Below are 23,698 nucleotides of genomic sequence, written 5' to 3' on the forward strand. Positions count from 1 at the left end.
GGTGGGGAATGCATGGGGGTATCTCAACCCAGCTCTCTGGTGTGGGGGTGTGGGGCAGACAAGGCAGGCAGAATGCCAGGTAGGAAGGAGTGAGCGGAAGATGAAGAAGAGAAGGAGGAAAAAGAATGGGAGCATGGGGTGTGGAGCACGCGGACGCAGCACAGCAGCAGTGTGATGCGACACAATGTGTATGTGCGCCAGCAAATTGCACCCTCGGGTCCTTAGGCGCTCGCGTCCCACCCTGATTAAAACGTCAAGTTCTCATCGTCCTCGTCGAGCTCAAGACTCTTGAGACGAGCACGGACAAAGTCGGGCTGGGGAACGGTGGAAGAAGGGTCGACACCAACAGATTTTGGAGGCTGTTTCATGTGAAAGCTTTGGTTCTCGCCGGGCATGGAATCACCAAGACCTGCGGCGATGGAAGAAACATTGGCATCGGCAACAGGCTGCATGTCCACCTCAATGGCAGAGTCAGCGGGGATAGGATCCATAGCACCCTCGGTCGGCTGCTCAAAGCCCTCCTCGGTGGAGTAGAGGATGCGTTGGACTTGTTCCAGAAACACATCAATCTTCGCCGTATCGGGAGACTGTGATGTTGTCTGCATAAGGATCTCGATCTCACGGAGCTTGTTGAAGTAAAAGTCTCGTTCACGCTCAAGACCCAGCATGGTCTCGTTGGCTTCGAGCAGCTGCGACTCCAAGTTGGCGATCTGTTGCTGAGCCTGTTTGGCACGCAACGAAGCAGCAGACGGCACAGACGGTGCGTGGTGCGCAACAACCGAGGCGGAGGCCATTGTGGGCGTGCTGGAACCACTGCCAGACGATACGACACGGCGACGAGTGGATGTGGCAGCAGCTGTGTGACCAACGGCACTCACCGGGTTTCCCGAAATGGCAGGAGGCTCACGACCGCCTCTGCGTGCTATAGCATCGTATGTGCCTCCAGGATAGTACTGGTCCCAGAATTTTTTAGCCCACTGGACGAACTCCAAGTTGTCCTGCATCTTACAGCGTGACAGCCGTTCAGCATCGACCAATTTCTCAATTCCTTTTCGTAGAAACACCTGCTGCAGCACCTTCCAATTGTTTATGTACTGGTACTCGCTGTAGCAATTGAAATTGACCTTTTTTAATGGCGCGTCGCGAAAAATAGAGTCGAATATCTGAATCATCGCGTAACCCTTGCCGCAATCCTCGATTCTTCGCAAATTCAGCTTTGTTACCTAGAAAACGTTAGCGAGAGAAGAAAATGTCCGCGTTACATCGTTGATCCACGCCAAAAGTTCCTGCCTCGACTCGGTCATGATGTTGGTTCTGGGTGCGAGCAACAGCGAGGAGCAGCGAAGCTGCATTGAGGTTTAGTGAGCGCCAACGCGGTGCAGTGTAATCTGTAGCGCGTTACGGTGAGCAGAATAGCGAGCGCTAGAGCGTCCTAATGCAACACTCTACATTGTGTTAAGTCGAAAAGTGCTGCTCGCTGGAGTGCACTTTTTACTTATACGGCAGTGCTGTGTGTGGCAGCGCACACGCTTTGCGTCTCCCTGCCCCCCGCTATATTCGCCGCAGAGGTGTAGGGTAGGGTAAGCCCACTCTCCCCCCACCCTCCATCTCTCTGTTACCAAGACAACCAAAAAAGACAGTCACAAGGCAGAAAATGGACGAGCGAAACACCTGTCTTCCACACAACAGCAAATGTCTGCTCTCAACAAGATTGTCAAGCGTTCGAGCTCCAAGCCCTCCGAAACCGACCTCCTTGTTGCCCAATGTCTTTACGACTTGGAGACCTCTTCCAAGGACTTGGCTAAGGAGCTCCGTCCTCTCCAATTCACCTCTGCCCGTGAGGTCGAAGTTGGCAGCGGAAAGAAGGCAATCGTTGTTTTTGTGCCCCAACCTCTTCTCAAGGCCTTCCACAAGGTTCAAGCCCGCCTCACCCGTGAGCTCGAGAAGAAGTTTGCTGAGCGTCATGTCATCTTCATTGCTCAGCGCCGTATCTTGCCCAAGCCTTCCCGTCACTCTCGTGTCACCCAAAAGCGTCCTCGCTCTCGCACTTTGACCGCTGTCCACGACTCTATTCTCGAGGACATCGTTTTCCCCACTGTGATTGTCGGCAAGCGCACTCGTCAAACCACTGACGGTAAGAAGACCATCAAGGTTTTCCTTGACAACAAGGATGCCAACACTGTTGACTACAAGTTGGGTTCCTTCACTGCCATCTACCACAAGCTCACTGGTAAGAACGTTTCCTTTGAGTTCCCCGTTACCGCTGGTGAGGGCTTGTAAGCAGTGTGAATGCTTCTGCCAGCACGTTGTGTAGCGAGAACTTTTTCCTGTCGAAAGCAGGAGGGATTGTAGATTCGTGCTAGCGAATGAATGGTTTTCAGGGCACAATTGCCATCAATGGTGAGCTGAAGCTTGACATATATTATTGAGGGAGAGAAGGGGGAGGAGAGAGTTGGTAGGGTATGGTAGTGAGGGTAAGGTAGTGCATTGGTTTATTGGAAGTAGGAAGCGGTTTAGACGTTTTGTTGGAGGAGAAGGAGAAGGTTGCAGTGGTTTTTGCGTTGTTACTGAGTTGTTTTTGAATTGTTTGGTTTTGTTTGATTTTTTTTTTCTTAATTACTATTTTTTAATTTTTATTTTATTGTTTGATTTTTTTCATTTTTTTTCATTTTTTTTTATTATTCTTTATTATTCTTTATTTATTAATTTTTATTCTTTTATTATTTTTTTTTTAATCTTTATTATTCTTCTTTTTCTTTCTATTATTGTTCTTTATTTATTCTTTTTTATTTTCTTTTTTTTCTTCTATTTTTTTCTTCTATTTTTCTCTTTATTATTTCCATTTCTCCCTTCTCTTCTTCTTTTATTATTTCCATTATCACATTTTCCGAGATTATTCCCTCTTTCCCCGTCTCTACGCCTGTTCCGTCCATCCTTCACGTCTCCCCTCTTTTCATATTTAATAAAAACATTCATTATATTTCATTTCCTCAGTCGTCCTCAGCAGAAGACCAAAACAGACCTTCAAACTCGCACACTTTAATCATCAGGCTGTGAGTAAGCTCCGTGCTGGGCAGTTCCTGGCATCGGTACGCCAATTCCTCGACATACTTGTAGAAGGGACGGCCTCCCCAGTAGTTGACAAATTCGAGCTCCTTGTTGTATGTCTTCTGGAAAATCGGTGATGCAGCTGCTGTAGCAAAGGAACGATGGTAGATGGCTTCTCCAAGCCAAACCATATACAGCAAGTCGGCCGTTCTGAGATTGGGAATATCAAACACTTCCTTGGTGATGAACTGAACGTACCGACGACACTTGGGCGAGGAGAGTTTGTAGTACTGAGTGGGATCCGTTTGTGCCATTGCCTCGGGTGTAGGCTCTATAGGAGGCAGTTTGGGCATTTTCACGCCGTGCTGTTTGCACATATTATCAAACCGCTTCAGCTCCGGGATCAGAGCCATGTAACAGGTGTGAAGCACGGTCAAGGCACCCTGGTTAATCTCAGGGTCTTGCTTTGCCCGCACGTAAATCTTGGCACAGTGGTAAGCTCCAGCATGCACAAACAGCCGGTCGTCAAAAAGCCATTTGTCAAAATTTTCTACGGGGAGCTTTCCTTGCGCGAGCCGACGAATGAAGGAGCACTTGTTCGAAGATGCTTCGACAAGAGGTGCAATCTTGAAACGCTTATACAGCTCTACCGAGTAGGCGTCCATACTACAGCTACGGATTTACAGGAAAAAAAACAAAAAAAAAAAACAAAAAAAGGTAAAGATGTGTCCGTCTGTCGCTCCTATTAAATACTATTTTGAGTGAGTGTAACGGCAGCAGAGGACCGTTGCAGAGAAACGTTTGCAGGGTGCCGTTACAGACTGCCGGGAATTATACCCGGACAAGATTCGTCAAGCGATCATGAGCTCGATTGAAGGCGAGCGCTTGTGAAGATTAGAAAACAATGCACAATTCTGACTGGATGGGTCTAGGCGACAGTGCAAGCTTAACTTGTGGTTCGTTTATATATAAGGCAATGATCATAGACGAGAAATTGAGTGGGCCCAAGTGATACAAGAAAAGCTCGGTAGCCGCATTTCGCCCTTGTTCACTAGCAATTGGTTTTCATTTCAGGTTCCATTACAACTAACCTGCTGTCTATAAAAACCATCCAGTAAATGACTTTATGAGTAGGTCCTCTTCATTCATACAAGACCATATGACACATAATGAGAAACGACCTTGTCGTGAACTACAGAATACAGAAAAAGAAAAACAATAAAGATAAAAGATTTCATATGTACATGTATGTGTGAGTGTGTCAATATACCCAAAAATAAAACGAATGAAATAAACCTTTATAACTGTTAGAGCCGTAAGGGCAGAGAGTATACTGTATACTGTATTCGAATTGAAATTAGTGTTACAATGTGATATCCTAATACGCAAATCGTACTGAGTGTAGTTACTATGATACTTGCAAGCAAATTACATGGAGAATTACGGCTACGACCCATGCATACTTTTTACTATTACGTTCTCAGACAAATCCCCTAGACGGGTCTCTTTCTTGTATTCCTCTTCACTGTGTTCTTCTGAGTTACTCAATTCAACAATTCTTTCACTAACTGTTTCCTCCTATTCAACACTCTTATTCTCACAGTTTTCATTAGAAACACCAATTGATCCCTGCTACATACTTCTTTTATCTTCCTTTGTCATGTTGCAAAATGTTTAATGCTGGTTGACCACGCACTCTCACTTCCTCTTTACAAAGTCAACGTTCTCTAAATTATGAGTTAATTGAAATCTAAAAGGCGGTTTCATACAATCTGAACTGTTTCACACCTAATTCAAGGAACTGCCTTTAAAGAAAAAACATCGCTCGTGACTACATTGTGCTTTTTTTTGAATTGTCTATAATCTTGAAGGGAATTGCAGCAAAGACTGGAAACCCTGTTTTGGAGCGTGTTCATTGACACGACTGACATTATTTCTTCTTTTTGAGCATTTTTTCTTTACTGCTTACGTTCTGAATCTCTCATATTTTCGTTGGAGACACAATTTGCCGCAGAAAACTACTTTTTTTTGTTTTATACGTTTCATACGTTTCATACGTGCTCTTTCCTTCACAAAACAACATATATTCTTGCATTTCGTAACACTATACATCCCCCTCTCTGTTTTTTCGCCGTCCTATCCGGGTTAATATTCGTTCTGCTGTCATGGATGACCTTTTTGGAACGCTTGATAATGAATCGGCCGTACTTGAAGACGCAAAAGTCATACCAAGACGCCGCAGAGTCACTCGTGCGTGTGATTCCTGCCGCAAAAAGAAAATCAAATGCGACGGTACACGACCTTGCCGGAACTGCAAGTACTCGAATACTGAATGCACTTTTCAGTTTCCTTCCAGCAGAAAATCTCTGTTTTCCTTAGAGTACCTGGAAAAACTGGAATCAAGGGTTCGGTATTTGGAACGGCTACTGAAAGAACACACGGACGTAAATCTTTCGAAAGATGCTCCCAACTTTCTAGCTTTCATACGACAACACGACTTTGCAGAAACATGTGAGCTGGAATCAGATAAATACAAAGAGACTGCGCGTTTTGTCCCGCTGTCAAGTTCTGGTGATTGGTTCCATCACCCAGATTCTAATAATCGATACTACAGAGGCGGTTCTTCAACGGAGCTGTTCCTCCGCACACTTTTTGCCGAGCTTCCCAACGGTTGGCGTGTCACTGATCCCAGCTCCTTCTATGCTTTCATCTGTAATGATATGTATATCGATGTTAGCGACATGCAAGCTCAGTTTTACGTTCGTTGTCCCAGAATAAGCCCCGGCTTCCAATTATTAAGTGTTAATGTTCGCGATCTTGACTTGCCTTCTCTCGAGGAAACGCTTCATTATTCTGCAATTGCTATGAATACGGCCAATAGCACTGCGTGCTATGTGAGTTGCTCTGCCTTTGAACGGAAGGTTCATCAACTGTATGCTGGTGAATACGACCGTGCGTTCCTGCCTTTACTTGCCGCTGTGCTCTGTTTAGGATATTACGACGCACACGAACACGATCCACAAAATCAACGACTTCAGCAGGAGGCCCAACGGTACTCATACATTGCCGAACGTTTGGTGAATCCTATCGACGTGTGTACTATTGAAACTGTGCAAGTTTTGTTGTTTCAGTCCATGTACCGCTACAGCCGTTCGGAAGTAAGTGCTTGCTGGATGTACCTGAAGAATGCTCTTAGCTGCTCCCTTCGCCTTGGAATTCATCGAAACTTGGTTGAAGGGCTTTCGCTTAAGGAAATTGAAATGCGGAGGCGCGTCTTTTGGGCTCTCTACTGTTACGACAGACATATTTGCACCATCATGGGTTTCCCTCTGGGCATTTCTGATGAGGACATAGACCAAGTGCTTCCCGACTATTCTACCTCTGACAATCTCGCTGATGTTAATGGCAATATAACCAAGGACAAGCATTCCCAAGATTTCTACACCAACGGCATTCAATTATACAAAATTGCTAGCCTTATTTTACGAGAAGTGTATTCTCCCACAAGACGGCGCGCTAATAACGGTTCTATTTCCTGCACGGCGATATCTGAAATTGAAAAGAAAATGGATCAGTTTTTCAACAATCTTCCCCGTCATTTACAGGAAAAGGCTAACGATGTTTATTACGAAAAGTGCAACAGACTCATGTACGGCCTGCAAACCGTCTACTATTCCTACCGAATCTTACTGTACCGGCCGCTACTGCATTATCTAAATTTCCACAGTGAAGCAATGCGTTCGTTAAAGCGATTCGAAAAACAAACTGCTTTCAATTACGCGTGCAAATGCGTGGATGCCGCAGTAGTCGCTGTACAGAATTTGACCTTCCTCGTAAAAGAGGCGAGTAAGACGTACGATCGGCATTACTGGACCGCCTTTTTCAACGGGTACAATGCAATTGTAACCCTGATTTATGCTGCTGTTATCACGAGAAACGAAAATATGCTTGTATATATTCGACAAGGCCGTGAAACGCTAAGCCGGACATCGCGAGATTGGCTCAACAAAAACACCATCTCGTTGCTGGACAAAATGATTGAGAGTTTGGAAACAGTGCTCTCCAAGAAGCGATCTAAGCACAAGAAACTACTACCTGTCCAAACCGTAACCGACATCAAACCGCCCAACACACAGTACACCGAAAGCATTCTTTCCGACGGCAGTGGCAGCGGTAGTGGTTCTCTTAGCGATCCCAGCCCAATTGACACTGGTATGCTGCCGAGTATGCTCAAATACCACGAGCAAGTCATTACCGTTCATCATCCTTCCTTCTACACAACCAGGAACAAACTAACGCCTTGTGAAAATGCTAATCTTTCACCCTTGGAGACTGCTCTTCCACCCTTCACTACTCCGTATCCTAAAGCTCCCGATAATTCAGGGTCTTGGGGAGAATAGTTAATGAACCATTCCAATAAAAAAAACACAGTTTGCAGCAAGCGCCGGATACTGTAGTGTATTATATTCAAGGTCATTAGTAAGACAATGGGGAATAAGCATCCTAGTTTTGAAAGGTTCATGAAAGTAAGTTGAAAAGATTAACAGGATGAAACTGATGTTTATACTTCATCAATGTCATCAATTAGCGAGTCTTCGGTTCTGTGATAAAAGCCAAGATTATTTCTCGCTCTCCATCTCTTAAAAGGAAGGATAGCAGAAATAAAAGTACACAAACTTGCTACAATGGCAATGCTCATGTCCTATAGAAATGAAAATGTTAGCAAAAAAAACGTGCACCAGTATCGCTGTAGCACAGCGAAATCGTACCTTAACGAAGCTAAAGATGGAATACCACATGTCGAAGTTTGGAATCTGTTGCAAACCAGTCGCACGCATCACAACACGCTGGTACACACAGCCTCCGACTAAATAAGCAACAAGACCAATACACGTCAATACGCCAAAGACACCAAACGGTCCCATTGAAGAATCCTTTCTGCCTGTGGGACAGGCAATCATAGTCTTCCACTCGAAGAAGTAAGCACATTCGTTCAGGTTGCCAATGTACGAAATACCAGACTGCGTGTAAGGGTCACGATTACAGGTAAAGCTGAGCAATGCACTCTTGCGAATCGTACGTGAACCGGGGCACAGAGAACCATTGTTGAATTGCATTACCAACTTGCGACCGCGAAACACTGGCTTCTCGCGGACACTTCCCAAAGAGTAAAGGTTTTCTTCCCTGTCAATGTAGTATGCGCCAATATTGCTGGCAGGAATGTTACCGACAATTGTGAAATTTGAAACGTCATTCACAATAGTGTTACAGAGGTTCATGGAGAAGTTGTATCCATAGTCAAAGCCATTGATATTGTAGTCACCTTTTTCGGACACGTTCGTGCGTTCCAGATCGTGAAGACTGTAGAATTCACCGGTAACAGGATGATGAAGCGAACAGATGTCGTTGTCTTCTGCGTCCTTGTTTGTCTTTCGGCCCATCAGACAATGATCGCCCATAGCCACACTCATGCGCAGTGAAAGGAATAACGTAACAAGGAACCAAGGAACGAGACGAGACCTCATTGTAACGATTCAAGAAGGAGAAAGAGTTGAAGTGCACTTTATGGAGAGCAAGAGCTGGAGAAAAGAAGAAAATTACGAAAGAGAAAAAGACGAAGGAAAACGAAAACAAAAAAAAAAGAAATTTACAGATAAAGTAACGTAGTAACGTAGTATGGTGAACACAAACAATGAGATGACCCTTAAAACTCGAAAAGGAAGCTAAATTCAAGGGAATTCTCCGGGGTTCTACAGAATTAAGCAGTAATTGCTTCTTGTGCGCAGAGTAAGAATTTTGCGCTCCGTCAACGGTAAATGGAAATGGGGTTTTAGCTGGGTCGGATCCTTCTGACCGAGAGCAAATTCACTCTTTTAAAGTAAAGCGCGATGCGAACTTTTGGTGGAGCATTTTAAGAGAATTTAGCGAATTTTAGCGATGCAAATATCTGATAAGATTAAGTAAATAAGCATTAGATTAGGTTTTAAATAAGAACACTACCCTGTACCTCACTAAAATTGATGTTAAGCACCCCAAGGTGGTGCAACGACAGAATGACAGTGACAGAAAAACGAGCGGAGGAGACACTAGGCAGCGGATGCGTTTAGGGAAGAGATTCGGCAGACAGAGAACGCACTGTCGCCGTATTCGCTGACGACTAACTCTAAGACACTACAATTCTACTCCTTAGCAATTGCTCGGTTTGCACGGAATATGCTGCTGAAGAATAGCACTTCTCATTTTTTGCAACGGGCTGACATGAAACTAGGAATAAAATGTGGTTGCAGGGAGGAAAGGGACAAGACGAAACTAGAATAAGAGGGACATGGTGCATAGCATCATAGAGTTACATCGCATATTCCGCTAGATAGTCACACTAACGAGAAAACGAACATAGGGTACGGACTGTCACTACAGCCATAAAACATAAAGCAGAGGGCAAACGAACAACAGCGAACCACACGTAGAAGAGCACTAGGTTGAAAAAGCCCGCATAGCCACGCATTCAATTCAACAAGAACTGTGATCCAAATGTTGCTAGTCGCTATCGTTGTTCAGAACGTAGTCGCGGTCGTCATCTAGTACTTCTTTCCGAACAAGACGAGCTGGACACGGTCATAGATGGACAGGACACCAGCACCGGCGACACTACGGAGAATGTTGGCACCAGCACCCTTGAACAACGAGCGAGCACCCTCCTTTTGAATGATAGACTTGAAGCAAGCAGCAGAAGAAGAATACTTGACAGCCTCGCCAGAAGTCATCATCATACGACGACGAACAGTGTCGAGAGGGTATGAAGCGATACCAGAACCGATAGTAACAAGCCAACCAAGCAAGAACGAAGCAGCCAAGTTGCCCTCCAAAGGACCGACAAGAACAACAGGCTTGAGGGAATCATACATACCAAAGTAAAGACCACGGTACACAATGATACCCAGTACAGAAGGACCAAAACCACGGTACAAGCCACGAAGACCATCGGAGGCCAAAGTCTTACGGTACACGTCGGCCAGACCACGGAATTGACGCTCACCGCCTCCCTTAACTGCAGACTTGGCATCATTGGCAAGACGAGTACGGGCGTAATCCAAACTGTACACAAACAGCAGGGAAGCAGCACCAGCGGCAGCACCAGAAGCCAAGTTGCCCATCAACCACTTGGCGTAGCCATCTTGCTCCTTTTTGTAACCAAACATTCTCTTGAACTTGTCCTTGAACGCAAAGTTAAGAGCTTGGGTTGGGAAATAACGGAGAACATTCGCCGTGTTTCCTCTCCAGAGAGAAACAACGCCCTCATCGGCCATTGTACGTTTGAAACAATCAGCAATGCCAGCATAGCGATGAGACAGACGGCCGGCACGAATCATTTCATCTTGGTTTTGAATAAGAAGCTTAACACGCTCGATGGGAGCAGCAGCAGTCTTAGAAACAGCTGCAGAGACACCACCCATCAAGAAATCGATCATGAAGCTCGATTTCTTCTTCTCGCCAACTTCATTGGGACTAACGGAAACAGAAGCCATTGCTATTTTTAGTGTGTGTGTGTGTGTTTTGGTTAAAGATAAGAAAAGACAGTTTTTCTAGCGGAATGAGTGTTGTTCAATTTCTTTTTTGTTAGAAACGTTCACAAAACGTCAAAAATGTCTCAATTTGAACCGCTCAAAGACGAAACAATGCTACTTGACAAGGATGCAATTAAAGAAGGCCGTCCGAATTGCTTTTTTGCGGTTTGGAAAGCACAATCAAATTACTTTTGGGGTTAGAGTATGTGTGTAGGTGAAACGCTCTGGGTAAAATACCGCCGATTACTACCGTAATGTCTTGTGCCCCGCACTTTTATGCCATTGAAGCAGTCACGCATGGTCGGTAAACCGACCAAAAAATGATGTCACGCGACGATTAAGGTTATTACGCGTCTGGAGCTACAAGGGTGCTCGTCCGGAATACGGGCCCCACAGAGGCTAAGACAAGTTCTGTCGACAAAAACACACTTCTCATGGGAAGATTTACGCGAATAAGGCGATAAAACGTGTCCCATGGCTCCGTTGATGCGAAAATTACTAAGTTGGCGGGAGATTTGGTCATATCAGAGGTGTGTAGATAATCTCTACACTGTAGTCGCAAACAGTCGGGTCAGATGACGCCATATCGTTTCCTGATTGCTCGGAAAATAAGCGCAAACCTTATTTTCTCAAACAAGCCGAAGAACGCGTCGCGTAGTGCAAATGAAATTGCATTTAGCGCGACGCGTTTGTTTACACAACACTGTTCAGATGCAAAAGTCAAGACAAAATAAATGGAAATAAACTTTCTTCAAAACCGGTTAACAATACAAAATAAAACATCTCTATATACAAATAACAAATAAGTGAAACAGGAAAAAAAGAAAAAAAAAAACAGAAGCGTAAATGTCGGAGGACGGCTTTTACCGTAGGGAAGTAAGTATGTGTGAGTGTATACAGATGTGTGTCTGTGTGTGCGTATGCGAAGGAGATAATACCTGACGAAAGGGCAAATATAGCTCAGCGAGGATATGGTGAGAAAGGTAAAGTGTTTATCACAGCAGAAAACAAACAGCATCATACACAGGAATTAACTAGAGAACGGAAGTTAGTGAAGCAAGACCGTACACGGCTGAGGGTCTAATTAAACACCCATATACACAATTAATGACTTCCAAGAGTTTCTGAGACAGCGGAGAACACAATGAGATGTATATGGTACTTTCATCGACTAAATAGTGATGCTTGCAATTAACGGATTGGCCAAAAGGGAGGAACAGACATGGGACAGCAAAAACGCAGAATAATTGTGCTTTGTAAAAGAATGCAAGGAACAAGAGTTCAAAATGATTGAATGCGCACACCGTAACAGCCAGCTGCAAACGGCGCACGATGATACGTCCCCATTCCTAACGCAGATACACGGTGCAACAAGCACAACGATTCTTACGTAAACGTAAAGTTAAAAGCGTTAAGAAAAGTACCCGCCACCTTCGATGAAGAGGAGGTGCCGTTCAAGAGATATCGCCTGAGCTGCTTCCTCCTCAGAGGGTTGTAATTGAGGTAGTGCATTCAATGACTGTGTTTCTGTCATGGGCAGAAACCAGCAACACAAGGATGTGGAAAGCTTCACATTCTCATCAAGAGAAAACGGATAAGCTTCCACGGATTTCAGAGTCGGGTCAGCAGTTAAACCAGCTGGCAATTGAGCACTGTTATTAGGTTTCATATACGACATCGACGCAGGCATAGCTGGTCCATTCATTGTACTTGGCTCCAAGGCCGGAGCCGCGTTATGAATAGAATGACTTTGTTGTAGGGGCGACTCTGAGGAAAGCGACGGCGATGCATCCTTCAACTGCGAAGCAGGCGTTGGATCCGCCGGCGGCGTAATAAGAGTATTCATACGGAATGCTTGTTGTTGCTGATGTTTCAAAGAGTGCGTATTCTGTTCCAATGCAGGCAATGCAATTGGATTCGAAATAAGCCCTTGAGTCAACATTCCACCATTCATCATGGGTAACCAGGTTGGAGAGGAAAAAGGTGATTGAGTAGTCATTGGATCAGTGAGTGACCCTCTTCTGGAGAGAAGAGCAGGGGCAGGAATGGTATTGATGCCTGGTATAACGGGCAGATGCGAAGCCGAATTCAATGGAGCCATGGTAAGCGTAGGTTGCATGGAGTGAGAAAGCACATACACCTTCAGCGCGTAATAAGCATCATAAAAGGAAGCCAGGTTTGGCCAATAAGCCTTCATTACGGACAAGAAGTGAGACAGTGTTGAGAGCCTTTGTCTGGATGGAGCGGACAGTAACGTGCCGTCTTCCATGTGAAAGAGAACGACAAGAGATGCCATAAAGGAACTAGTCGTCAAAAAGGGTGCAGTCAAATGAATAGATAGGTCGTAGCAGTCGCGAATAATGTGAATAATGCCATTTGCACAACGCACAGCCAAGCGAAGAGATTCGTGGATGAATTGGCCCGGGGGAGGTCTCGATAACCGAGCGGTACGACGAAATACGGAATACAGATGAATGTACAGCAAGCTCTGCAGATAGCAGATGTGCATGTACGCAAATGGACCTCCTTGTTTGATCATATGATACGAAAGAAGGCTCTGGCGTGAGTAATGAAGACGAGAAGGCAACATTCGTGCCCACTCATACACGCTTTCGTCCAACTTGGCAAATTCACTTTTTGAGTGCCAAAACGGAGGTACATCATGCGGCTTGTGCTTCTTGTACGACTTTAAAAACCTAACAATTTTCCCCCAAATAGAAGTGATACGGACAGTAAAAGCCACAAGTCCCATATTGTTGCGCGGATTTTGATGCGAGTGTGAAGAATGTGAGTGATGATGATGATGAGTTTCCCCGTCAAGCGTCTCTGTAATGGCAATTTTTTCTTCCTGAAAAATTGTCTCCCGTGTCGGCAGCGGAACCTTGATATCCTGTGAATCAAGGAACTGCGTTTTACAGTACAATGAATTAAACCGGTCAACCATGAAGCAATTCCAGAATACGCGATGGGCTAGCTGGCAACTGAGCGCTTCAGACATAGGATGCTCTGCTGAATCGTAGTATGCCAATTGCTTTGAGCAGTTTGGAGCGAGTGCAACGACCATGCGAATGGCCATTCCTCCATGTATCCAAAACTTGGACGATCCGATATAGACAAGCGAGAGCAGTAGGAACACCGCCACATACACTAAATCCAATCGTTCAAAGCTATTCATAGCAATCTTTGAAACATTCTCAATACACTGTTCAATGAAAGCGTGTCTGTTCGGAATTGACAATTCAACATCCTCTGCAAAGCGAGCAGCAACACCACAGACAGCCAACATCAACACAGGCGGCATAGACTCGTCCTGGAGATATTGCATAAACGTTTCCCGGTGAAACAAGATAAAAGGCTGCCCATGACAGTATGTGAAAAAGACTTTTGCAAGCCTAACTTGCACATCTAAAGGGGGCAAAAGGTCTGCCCCTTCTGTCCACATGGGGCCGCCTGGAAGACGGTGAGGTGCAGTGTAGCTGGGATGTAGCTCAGAAGAGATCCTTTTCTCTGACAGAGACAGAGATTGCAGTGTAGAACTCGAAAACGTTGGCGAAATCATCTCAGGAGACGACGAAAATGCAGCTGTATTAGATCGCGTTTCATGCTCAAAGGATTCCCTAGGAGAAATTGAAGAAACTGACGCGGAGACAGAAGAACGCCGTCCGCTACTCGACGGTGGACTCGATGGGCTAGCCGCAAGAGCAGCAGTAGTTTTCTCCATCATAAACAACCTTTGTTCCTCTGATTGAATTGAGTTTCTACGGGCCGGATACAGGCAAGAGAGCTTATTCTTTTGGCAATTCGCACACTGTAAAGGTTAGCAAGTAGTTAACCAAATGATGATAACCAAAAAACCATTCACATGGATGTGATCGTTTAAGGACCGTCTGAGAAACATACACTAGGAATGCTCCCGGAGCATCGAATCTTTCGCTTTCTACATGTTGCACACGCAGCAGCAAGCCGTTTTCGAATACGACCAGTCTAAAGGCACGGTGTTAGTAATAATCGCTTGACAATGGCTGGTTCACGTATGTTGCAAGCACACACACATAGACATACCTTCGTACGAGAAGTCGCAGACAAGGCTTCTTCAACAGACACGGAGTCCGGAGCATCTGACATATCGGAAGAACCGTTGGAAACGCGTCTTAAAGACACGAGAGGGCTTTGACAAAAATCCAATGCGAACAAATTATAAGAAAACAAGGAATAAGAGAAGTAAAACAAACAAAACAGGGAAAAAGAGACAATTCAACGCTTTCTAGCACTAAAACTTTTTTTCCTAATCTGTTTTAATCAGAAACACCGCCAGTACAGCTCACAGGACGTTTTAAAGCGCTTCCCGCTTTTTTTTTTTTCGACGACTCTGGACAAACTAACGGATCCGGGTATTAAACGCGTCCAAATCAATTTAAACCGACGTATAAAGTGTCTCCCTAAACGTATATCGAATGCTCGCAAAAACCTTACTCTAAAGCAATGTTTCGACATGAAAACCCGCAGGAAAAGTTCTATGCAAACCGAAGACTAAAACGCGAGTAAACGAGGAGAATATTAACACCGAGGACTATGCGCCAACTGATGTTCCGAACTTGGAGAAAGAGACGTGTGAACTGCCGTGAAGCAGAGCTTTAATCCTCCGTCAGCAGTTTCATCATCTCGACTGGCGTTGGACGTGCAGGCTATACGTTGACATAACACCAGCTCGGCAGTGTCTTTCGGCAAATACGTGGTCGTTGGTTTTGCCGACAACCGGTCGGTAGATTAATTCCGGAGTCTAAGGCTTAGTGAAGGTGCAGTTTCAGACATAATACACGTGTCGTCATTGTTCCCCACCTTTCGCGTCTAGCTTCGTGGGTTTTTGAAAGTCCATTGACGACAGCAGCATGTCCCTGCTACCTCGTGTAACATGTTTTTCAGGGTGACCTCCTCTAACCGACACAGCCTAGAACCCACGCTTAGAGGCAAGTCTCTTGATTTAGGCTTCCCAGTCTCAACAGGGGTGTCTCCACACAAGCAGACGTCATCACCGGCAATTAACGGAAACCCTCATAGCCGAACCGACCAACGAATTATCACAATATGCTTCTCTTCAAGCTTCGTCAGTATGACGTGTACACAAAAAGGCCGCAGTGTGATTGGACAATACAGATAAGCACATGGGAATCCGGGAACAAATGCCGAAAATCTCTTCGGTGCACGCCGGTGATTGGACAATAACGGTGGTGTGGGAAAAATCTCGGTACTTAGAATGACGCCCTCTGTTAGCCGAGAAACATTCCGTGGAGATACAATGACTAAAATACGGGAGACCGGCGAACCCCGCACTTCCGAATTTCTGATTGCACGTGTAAACGCCTTTCTGAACTTTATTTGTTTTGACACCGTAGAGCATACTTTGCTATCAGATAGGAAAATGCCGTTGAGGCGCGTAGCTTGATTAGGCTGTCGGGAAACGAAGTGAATGGAATTGAGACAGGTAATTCGAAGCAGGAAAAATTGTGGATGGTATTTGCTGAACAGTCTGCGACACACGAGTGTTGCTCGGCATTATTTACTGATATTCATCTGATAAGCTTATTTCCGAAATTAAGATCTAAACGAGCCCCAAAGATATTACTGGCGAAAACTCAAAATTCTTGCAACGCCTACGGGCAATCGCGAGAAAATAGTCATTAGGCACGAAGAGCAAATTACATATCAACGAAACACATAAGAAAATATTTTCCTGCGATTTACCGGGAATCATTCCATAGGATTTCGGTAATATGAAACTTGTCCAGGCCCTTTTTGTGACATGATGTTATCATTACGACACACAATTCAGCAATTAATAATGCTAATTCGATTTTAGTTTTCGCATGGTTTTGCAATTGGTGGGTTTTTCGCTTATGAAATTAACATCATGCCCCGCGAAACGATATTCGGGGAGACTAGGGTCTAATTGTTTCTTCAACTAATATGAATGACGGAAAATAAAATAGCGTCTCTCTCGCTGAAAACAACTCAAGTTGATATGATATTATAACAGCAACTGCAATATCAGTACTGCGTTCATCCGATTATAGCGCTGCAAAAAGGGTCACTTAACGTCGCGTTTGTCGCGTCGATCACGTTAACGATTTTCAACGTAATGCTCCTACAGCTAACAGGCACTTACTTACATTTTCCCAGTGACACACTCAGGCCGAAGCAATTAGCGTAATGAGTCGCGTTAAATGAATATTGAAAAGCAGTCCGGACGCGATGAGATGTATTTCGTTCTAATGTGGATGAAACTGTGTTTCAACCAGGGATTCTTTCGTCTAGATTCGTCCTTTTAACAAGCAGGCAAAACGGTAACGACAGTCAGTTTAAGTGACGAGTTGTGTTTTTACTACTCATAATCTGCTGAAGCTAAAGAGAGGGAAGCCTCATTGACAAATGCCAAGTGAAGGGACGATCGCTAGTGGGATTTTCTCTTGTTTTTCGTATTCTCTATCGACACTATGTCAGCTTTGTCAAAGAACAGGTTCACATTTGATGTTTTGAAGCAATTGCCCTTTGAATGTGATAGTCGATTAGAACAGTTGTCGAAGCTTGACTTTATTTTGTCGAAACTGTACATTGCTCTTACTGCCTGTAATTGGGTGCACATTCTCAAATGGGACAATGAACTGGATAAATGGCTTCAATTGGGGTATAGACTGCCTAGAAAGACGCACACGACACTCGTGAGCATTTACTATGAGTTAGCAATGTCTATGAACCTCACACAATTGGTTGACAAACACGCAAGTGCACGCTTTCGACAGCTATTAGACCTTCCTTCATGCCCGGACGAAAGCTGTCAAGGCAATGTTTGTACTCATTGCATTGACAAGCGTTATCTTACAGTAGCTGATCTGCAACTGGATTGGCGTTTGGCTTTTGCTTTACTAAAGAAGTACTTCTATCCAAATCAACACTACCAATCACCCGTTCTTCCACGATTTACTTGTGATGCTGAGTTGATTCGTGCTGCAAATGCATTCTTCCCAGCGGAAGAAACAGAAAACGTACTTAACGAAGTGTTGCCTCTGTTTTCATTATCTCATTGTGAAGATGCATATATCGCTATTGGGATGCTTTCTTTGTTAGTTCCTGCTTCACCTTCTTCATCAGATGACTTTGACTTAAATCCACAGACGTGGCTCCCTACAATATTCCATCTTTACAATATGCTAAAGAAGGGGGATGTCTGTGGCACGTTGCTGTTCGATATGTTTTCTCGTCTTGCCGTTGGTGGTCTCAGCGACAAATACAAATATCAGTTTTCTGAGTATGGTGTATTTACACAAAAGCAAGCACGGACTTTGTTTCATTATGGTCTTCAACTGTTGCATCTGAGCGTACGTAATGGGTTGTCCTTCACTGAAAATACGCAGAGCTTTGCGATGGAAGTTGCATTTGATGCTCGGGGCGCCACAGTAGTTTCCCATCTTGCCCGATGGATTGTGTGCTCATTGAGCGTAAAATGTGAGGAAGCCGAGGATAGCATTCTTACTTTGCTTGACGAATTATTTTCCTTGATTTCACAGTACTTTTATCCTTCAGTTGATGGATCGAATAATGTCTACCTATATCAATTTCTTCAAGAGTTGGCATATTGTTTTCTTGAACGTTGGACCTATGAAAACGATGAGAAGGTTTCCATTCCAAAGGAGAGGCGATTGACGAAATTCACAAAAGAAAAATTTGTTGGGATATTGAAACCATCTATGCTTTACGCTATCTATTCAAGTGCTCCTTATTTATCTGAGATGGCTCAGGGTGCTCTCCGTGCTCTCTCCATTCTTGAACCGGATGTCATTGTGCCATGCATGTTGAAAAGAATATATCCCGCACTACAATCATCACTTGAAACACATCAAACATTAATTTCACTTGAATCTCTCATCACGCTTGCCCCAATTATCGCCGAGTCGAAGAGGTATCGTCCTCATATTATATCATTGATGGAACTCCAGCTTCCGGGAATTGACCCAAATGATTCTCAAAAAACAAGATTGGTCTTACACTTCGTGGCTGTCATTGCTCAGTGTGTCTCGTTTTGTAAAATTGATGAGAATGTAGATCGTAATATCTTCCTTCAATGGCTTCAAATGGAGATCAGAAACCTGGACCATACAGATTACGACAACCTCACATCCAAAGGTGATGAGACTGTTATTGACTACGACGAAATTATGAGTAGTGCAATGAACAGCTTTCCCGAGTGGATGATTCGCTTTGAAGACCGTGTATTTACACTTCTCGAAAACTTTCCGGATGGGAAAGACAAAAAGTTGATTGAGAGTTATCTTTTAATGGCGTTGGAGTCACTGCTAAAGTCTATGAGCGATGAATGGTTTAATTTGGCACTTTCGAGAGCCGCCAACTTTGTTTCAACGAATGTCATTCATCAATCTATGGACGCCGTAAAAGGGGTTTGTATGGCGTTTTCATGCGTTGCTCCCGAAAAAACTTGGAGTGCATTGTATCCTGTTATATCGGCCAACATTTTTTTTGAAATCGATGAAAATAAGGCAGGTCTTTCACGAGGATCTAACGCAGACGCGATTTTACCCCGTGATCGCACATTGGTTTGGAATCTAAATATCCTAAATACCATTATCGGCTCAAATGCCACATACTTTCTTCGCAAAGAGGAAGAACTGATAACGTTGCTTGACAAGCTTCTTCGTTGCAGAGGATTTGTAAGTACATTAGCCTCATCTTGTATGAGTCAACTAGTAACTCGGTTGATTTCAGTTTTCCCAACATATTCTTTAAAAACACAACATCTGACTACAGACGAATGGGGAAAACCTTGTAAAGAAGGATCTTTTCATATGTGTTGGAATATACCTTTTGAACAGGAAATTGACTTGGTCGTTAAAGTGTGCAATCGCTATATGATGTTATGCATGGATCGTCTACAACACTTAATTATCGATCGGAAGTTGACCAACGCAACAATTGAATGGGTAGACGAAGTTAATTCTTACCTCGAACGCTTAGGGTTCATGTGCTCAGCATCCGCAGAGTTGTTCCGAATTCCAGATCAAGAGTTTGTTCCAGAATCTGAATATGATGAAGACAACATGTACACGGCAGATTTTGAGTATGTACGCTCTAAGAGCCATTGTCGCTGGGCTATAACTACTCAGCATAGATCTATCATGGATGCATTACGGGAGCGCTTGGGTTCTCTCTTAATAGAACTTCATAGAATCATGTTTGACTCTGTCGATTCTGACGTTTCTATCTTAAAAAACCTTGTTATATGTGAGAATAAGTTTTTGTCTGATTACGACTATCCGGTTTCTCTTCTTTCTGGCCGCGATTATTCAAACTATCTTAATCCTACCCTTCGTTACACAAATCTTCTTAAATTTTTTGACTTTGTTCCACAAAAACAACCCTATTCTGCAATGCTTTTAAGTCACAACATTTATGTGAATTATCAAAATCATATGTGTCGGTCGTTCTTGTCACGAATCCCTACTTCAAATGAGCGGATTCTGATTCACAACCTCACTGTGCCTTGCTGTTCACAGTATGAAGACATACGTCGCACCGCGTGTTCAGCTTTGACAGATTGTGTTCCTTTCTTCCGTCGCATCCGGCTACCTGTTTTGCAGTCCTTGATAGGCATCCTCAAAGAGTCCAAGGATGTCAACGTCCTTCAAGGAGCATTTGAGGCTATATTCTTCAACCCCTTCTTAATGAACTTGGTGCATAGACATTGGGTTTTTTTATCACCTTTTCTATCCATCCTTATCCGACTGTGGAGCCTTGATGAGCCTATCTTACGGACTATTGCTTCGGATGTCTTCGAATACGATATGACAACGACTGTCTGCTATGAAACTTATTTTCCTGTTTATAAGCATTTATATGTCCCTAAAGTTTCTTCACAGTCAGAAACCGAAAGACTGCGTCTGTGGTGCCGCACCGAACAACAAAGACAAAGAGACCGAGAGGCTGCCCTCAAGACTCGGGATGAATTCGTTGACCTATTCCCTAATGCCATTGGAAACTAAAAAAATGGATTACAACCATATTTTGTTCATTTGCTAATTTATTTGTTCCGCCGGTATCAGAGACATTGAAATTAATGAGTGATGGACTTGCGGCATCACATTGCATCAACAGAATGAAGAGCGTTGATGGACTTTTTGAAATTCTGTTATATATCTGGGAAATAGCTCTATCAAAAGGAAATACAGATGATATACTATGCCAAACACTACGTCTCCCGAATGAATTAAAGTTAGAAAGAACCCCCGAAAACAAGAAAGTATTTAACCAAGCTCTCTTTGACTTCAAGAAGCGCGACAAAATCTTCTGCGTACAGTATACGTTTCCTGGCTGGTTTGTTTTACCTAACGCTTTCAATTCACTACGGCGTGAGTATGACAGAAAGATGGATTTCTCGGCAGTACAGGTTCTTGTTGATAACGTTGTTGAAACAATTGATGAAAACTGGTTCCAAAAAGTATCGACCTATTTCGCTGAAGGCTTCTCAGAGGAAGGAGAAGATGATGAGGAAGAATCATCTAGCTACTCAGTTACCACGGAAAATTGGCAACTCAAAGTTGTTTACTTTTGGGGATCAATTTTCAAGCTTCTTTTTAATGTGGACTCTAATGTTTCTGCAAGTTTTTTACATAAGCATATTGATACCTTGTGTTCGTCTTCTGACTGCTTCGTCAATCGATCGGGTATTGAACTGCTCACTGGTGTAATTTTGAGTTTGCCCTGGTGCAATGAGGAAGTCGCCCAGAAACATTGGGAATGGGTTGTGTCTGTTGTGGATAATTCGTTGCAAACTAACTTATTGCCGGAAAATTTTGAGTATTGGTCACAGTTAATTTTGACAATCTTCACGGACCGAGATCCTGCTCTTTATTGGCCTTTATATGACAAGTTGGTCAGCATTTATCGTACCATATCTTTCAGTCATATCTGTTTAGATACTGCGAAACTTGAATTACTGGCACGGCTGTTTAAAGCACTCGGTTGGCACTTTCAAAATACTGAACTTGTTTACAAGTTTTTACTTTCCAATTTACAGCAGCCATACAAAAAATACAGGGAAGTAATTGGTACTGCATTAGCCGAAACCGAGCTTGTACACGTCCATGAGTCCTTTGATTCGGTTGGCGCTTTAATAAAAGCCAACCTGACAGCAGGCTCGCTTGGCTTATTCTTTGAAGATAGTCCTTCTATGAAAGTCGATACTTTGGTGACGGCGTATGAAGAGCTTGAACTCTTGCGTCTTGAGGCGAAGACTGATTCAGATTGCAAGAGTTATGCATATTATGCAAGCACAATGGCTCATTGGACAGAGAGTTTGTTATTGCATCCGAGTGGTTTTGTCGTCTTGTCTGTTGTTCCTGATACGGTTTTGCCTGCAGTAATTCATATGTTGGACGTGAAAGATGAAGACGATCTACAACAAACAGCATCATTTTTGTTAAAATTGTTGGGAAGTTTGATTTATCCTTTGTCAACTGTTGATAAATTTTGCTATTCCTGTATAGCTATCATGAAGAACCAAGATTCTTGGCATCATCGTCTACATATCCTTACTATTCTCCCCCCTTTCATGTTTCAACATTCTCTCATCATAAGCAAGGAAACGAAGCTTTCTGTGTTAGAGATGCTCATTATCATGCTTGATGAAACAAAGCCTGAAGTTCAAGAAAGTGCAGCCATTTCGATAGCCATGTTAATTCAGTGTTTTACACATTCACGGCTTGATGTTATTCTTAATTTGCGCGAACGATTTTTGAAGGTTCTTAACATTACTCCATCGCTCAAGTCTGTTGTTGAGAGTTCATTGTCAGAGTGCGAATACTGTCAACTGGTTGCTCAAAGACATGCAGCGGTGTTAGGCCTTTCGGCACTGGTGAATTCTAATGCTGTTGACCTGCCTCCAAAATGGATGAAGCCTGTTCTCCTGCGGTTGGTTGAAATTACGAATGATTTACAACCTCTTGCCACGGTTGCTAAAAAAACAATCGCCAATTTCAAGAAATCACACTCGGATGTATGGCAGTTGATGTTGGGATATTTTACTAGCGAAGAGCTTATTGAACTGAATAGTGTTTCATCTCATTCTTACTTTGCATAATAAGCAGAGGAGATGACGCTTTTTGAACATCTCAAGATACAATCTTGCCAAATATTCTCTACATCAACGGTTTTCAGCATAAATTTTATCTTCTTGTTTACTACGCCTGTTACTATTACCTAATGTTCCACAGACACCTAGTGCTTAGTGACTAAAACTTGATGGGCTCTAATTACAGCTGAACGTGGATGGATAAGATTAGTACCAAAAAATTGTTGCCTGAAAGCTATTACAAATGTTTAGCCTAACAAGTGAAACGAACCGTTTTAAGGTATAATTCCGATGACAAAAAGAACATCAAAAAAAAAATCTCGATGTTAAAGGAGAATATGACATTCTTGAATGTCAACCGCGACTTGAATTCTAGAGATTGTTCTACTAATGATTTAACTAAAAATGAAACTGAATCGGTCGGTTGCCGTTCAGTAACGCCTTTAGAAAGCTCTCAACACTCATTCAATACTCTAGGCCGACTGTATGAAACTAATAATTTCTCATTGAGCAAAATTGCACTAGTAATATTGTTCATATTTTAAACAGTGTGCTCCTATACTTTTACATCGTCTAAACGAATTTAGGAGAGCAGTGGAAATCTGTATAACTGTTGCGAGATCATGTTTTAATAGCAATATTTTACTTAGTCCAGTAATGATTCATTGGGCTTCCTCAGTCAATTTAATTCCTTCTTTCATAACGCTTACTGCAATCAGTATACCAAGAGAAGCGCTACAAAGAAGAACGCAATGCATATGAACAGTCTGTAACATTCTCTTCTTCTAGTATCCTGCACTCACTAGACCTGTTCGGTGCCTTGTGCTGTAGTCCCTTAGTCATGTTTATCGAAACACTTAGCAGTTCAGTAAAACCTATTTAGACATTCCTAAACGCTCTTTTCTATGCATTACCGCACAGTAAACAACATAGTGCACGTTGTCATTTC

The 23,698-nt window shown here is 43.4% G+C and overlaps 8 protein-coding genes across 8 annotated transcripts; 3 read left to right on the top strand and 5 right to left on the bottom strand.

Moving 5' to 3' along the window:
* Positions 1-245: 245 nt before the first annotated feature.
* Positions 246-1,304, bottom strand: SJAG_02045 (EB1 family Mal3; the record flags this gene model as incomplete). Its single annotated transcript, XM_002173230.1, has 2 exons — positions 246-1,223; positions 1,263-1,304. The coding sequence occupies 2 exons, from the start codon at positions 1,302-1,304 to the stop codon at positions 246-248; spliced, it is 1,020 nt and encodes a 339-aa protein (XP_002173266.1).
* Positions 1,305-1,635: 331 nt separating this feature from the next.
* On the top strand, positions 1,636-2,517 carry SJAG_02046 (40S ribosomal protein S7). Its single transcript, XM_002173231.2, has one exon. The coding sequence runs from the start codon at positions 1,693-1,695 to the stop codon at positions 2,278-2,280; it is 588 nt and encodes a 195-aa protein (XP_002173267.1). The 5' UTR covers positions 1,636-1,692; the 3' UTR covers positions 2,281-2,517.
* Positions 2,518-2,929: 412 nt separating this feature from the next.
* Positions 2,930-4,511, bottom strand: SJAG_02047 (TENA/THI domain-containing protein). Its single transcript, XM_002173232.2, has one exon. It carries the CDS (start codon positions 3,711-3,713, stop codon positions 2,991-2,993), a length of 723 nt encoding a protein of 240 aa, XP_002173268.1. The 5' UTR covers positions 3,714-4,511; the 3' UTR covers positions 2,930-2,990.
* Positions 4,512-4,764: 253 nt separating this feature from the next.
* Positions 4,765-7,593, top strand: SJAG_02048 (membrane-tethered transcription factor). The gene has a single exon (XM_002173233.2). It carries the CDS (start codon positions 5,214-5,216, stop codon positions 7,446-7,448), a length of 2,235 nt encoding a protein of 744 aa, XP_002173269.1. The 5' UTR covers positions 4,765-5,213; the 3' UTR covers positions 7,449-7,593.
* Positions 7,460-8,935, bottom strand: SJAG_02049 (cation dependent mannose-6-phosphate cargo receptor). The gene is made up of 2 exons (XM_002173234.2): positions 7,818-8,935; positions 7,460-7,750 (listed from the first exon to the last, which is right to left on the bottom strand). The coding sequence occupies exons 1-2, from the start codon at positions 8,571-8,573 to the stop codon at positions 7,610-7,612; spliced, it is 897 nt and encodes a 298-aa protein (XP_002173270.1). The 5' UTR covers positions 8,574-8,935; the 3' UTR covers positions 7,460-7,609.
* A 52-nt stretch (positions 8,936-8,987) lies between these two features.
* On the bottom strand, positions 8,988-10,911 carry SJAG_02050 (ADP/ATP carrier protein). The gene has a single exon (XM_002173235.2). The coding sequence runs from the start codon at positions 10,572-10,574 to the stop codon at positions 9,627-9,629; it is 948 nt and encodes a 315-aa protein (XP_002173271.1). The 5' UTR covers positions 10,575-10,911; the 3' UTR covers positions 8,988-9,626.
* Positions 10,912-11,319: 408 nt separating this feature from the next.
* SJAG_02052 (transcription factor) lies at positions 11,320-15,390 on the bottom strand. The gene is made up of 3 exons (XM_002173236.2): positions 14,676-15,390; positions 14,514-14,597; positions 11,320-14,421 (listed from the first exon to the last, which is right to left on the bottom strand). Exons 1-3 carry the CDS (start codon positions 14,736-14,738, stop codon positions 12,025-12,027), a joined length of 2,544 nt encoding a protein of 847 aa, XP_002173272.1. The 5' UTR covers positions 14,739-15,390; the 3' UTR covers positions 11,320-12,024.
* A 1,369-nt stretch (positions 15,391-16,759) lies between these two features.
* SJAG_05252 (hypothetical protein) lies at positions 16,760-23,478 on the top strand. The gene has a single exon (XM_002173237.2). The coding sequence runs from the start codon at positions 17,105-17,107 to the stop codon at positions 20,660-20,662; it is 3,558 nt and encodes a 1,185-aa protein (XP_002173273.2). The 5' UTR covers positions 16,760-17,104; the 3' UTR covers positions 20,663-23,478.
* Positions 23,479-23,698: the final 220 nt, after the last annotated feature.

The sequence above is a fragment of the Schizosaccharomyces japonicus genome (genome assembly GCF_000149845.2).
Source record: "Schizosaccharomyces japonicus yFS275 unplaced genomic scaffold supercont5.3, whole genome shotgun sequence".
In the NCBI taxonomy this organism is placed as follows: domain Eukaryota; kingdom Fungi; phylum Ascomycota; class Schizosaccharomycetes; order Schizosaccharomycetales; family Schizosaccharomycetaceae; genus Schizosaccharomyces; species Schizosaccharomyces japonicus.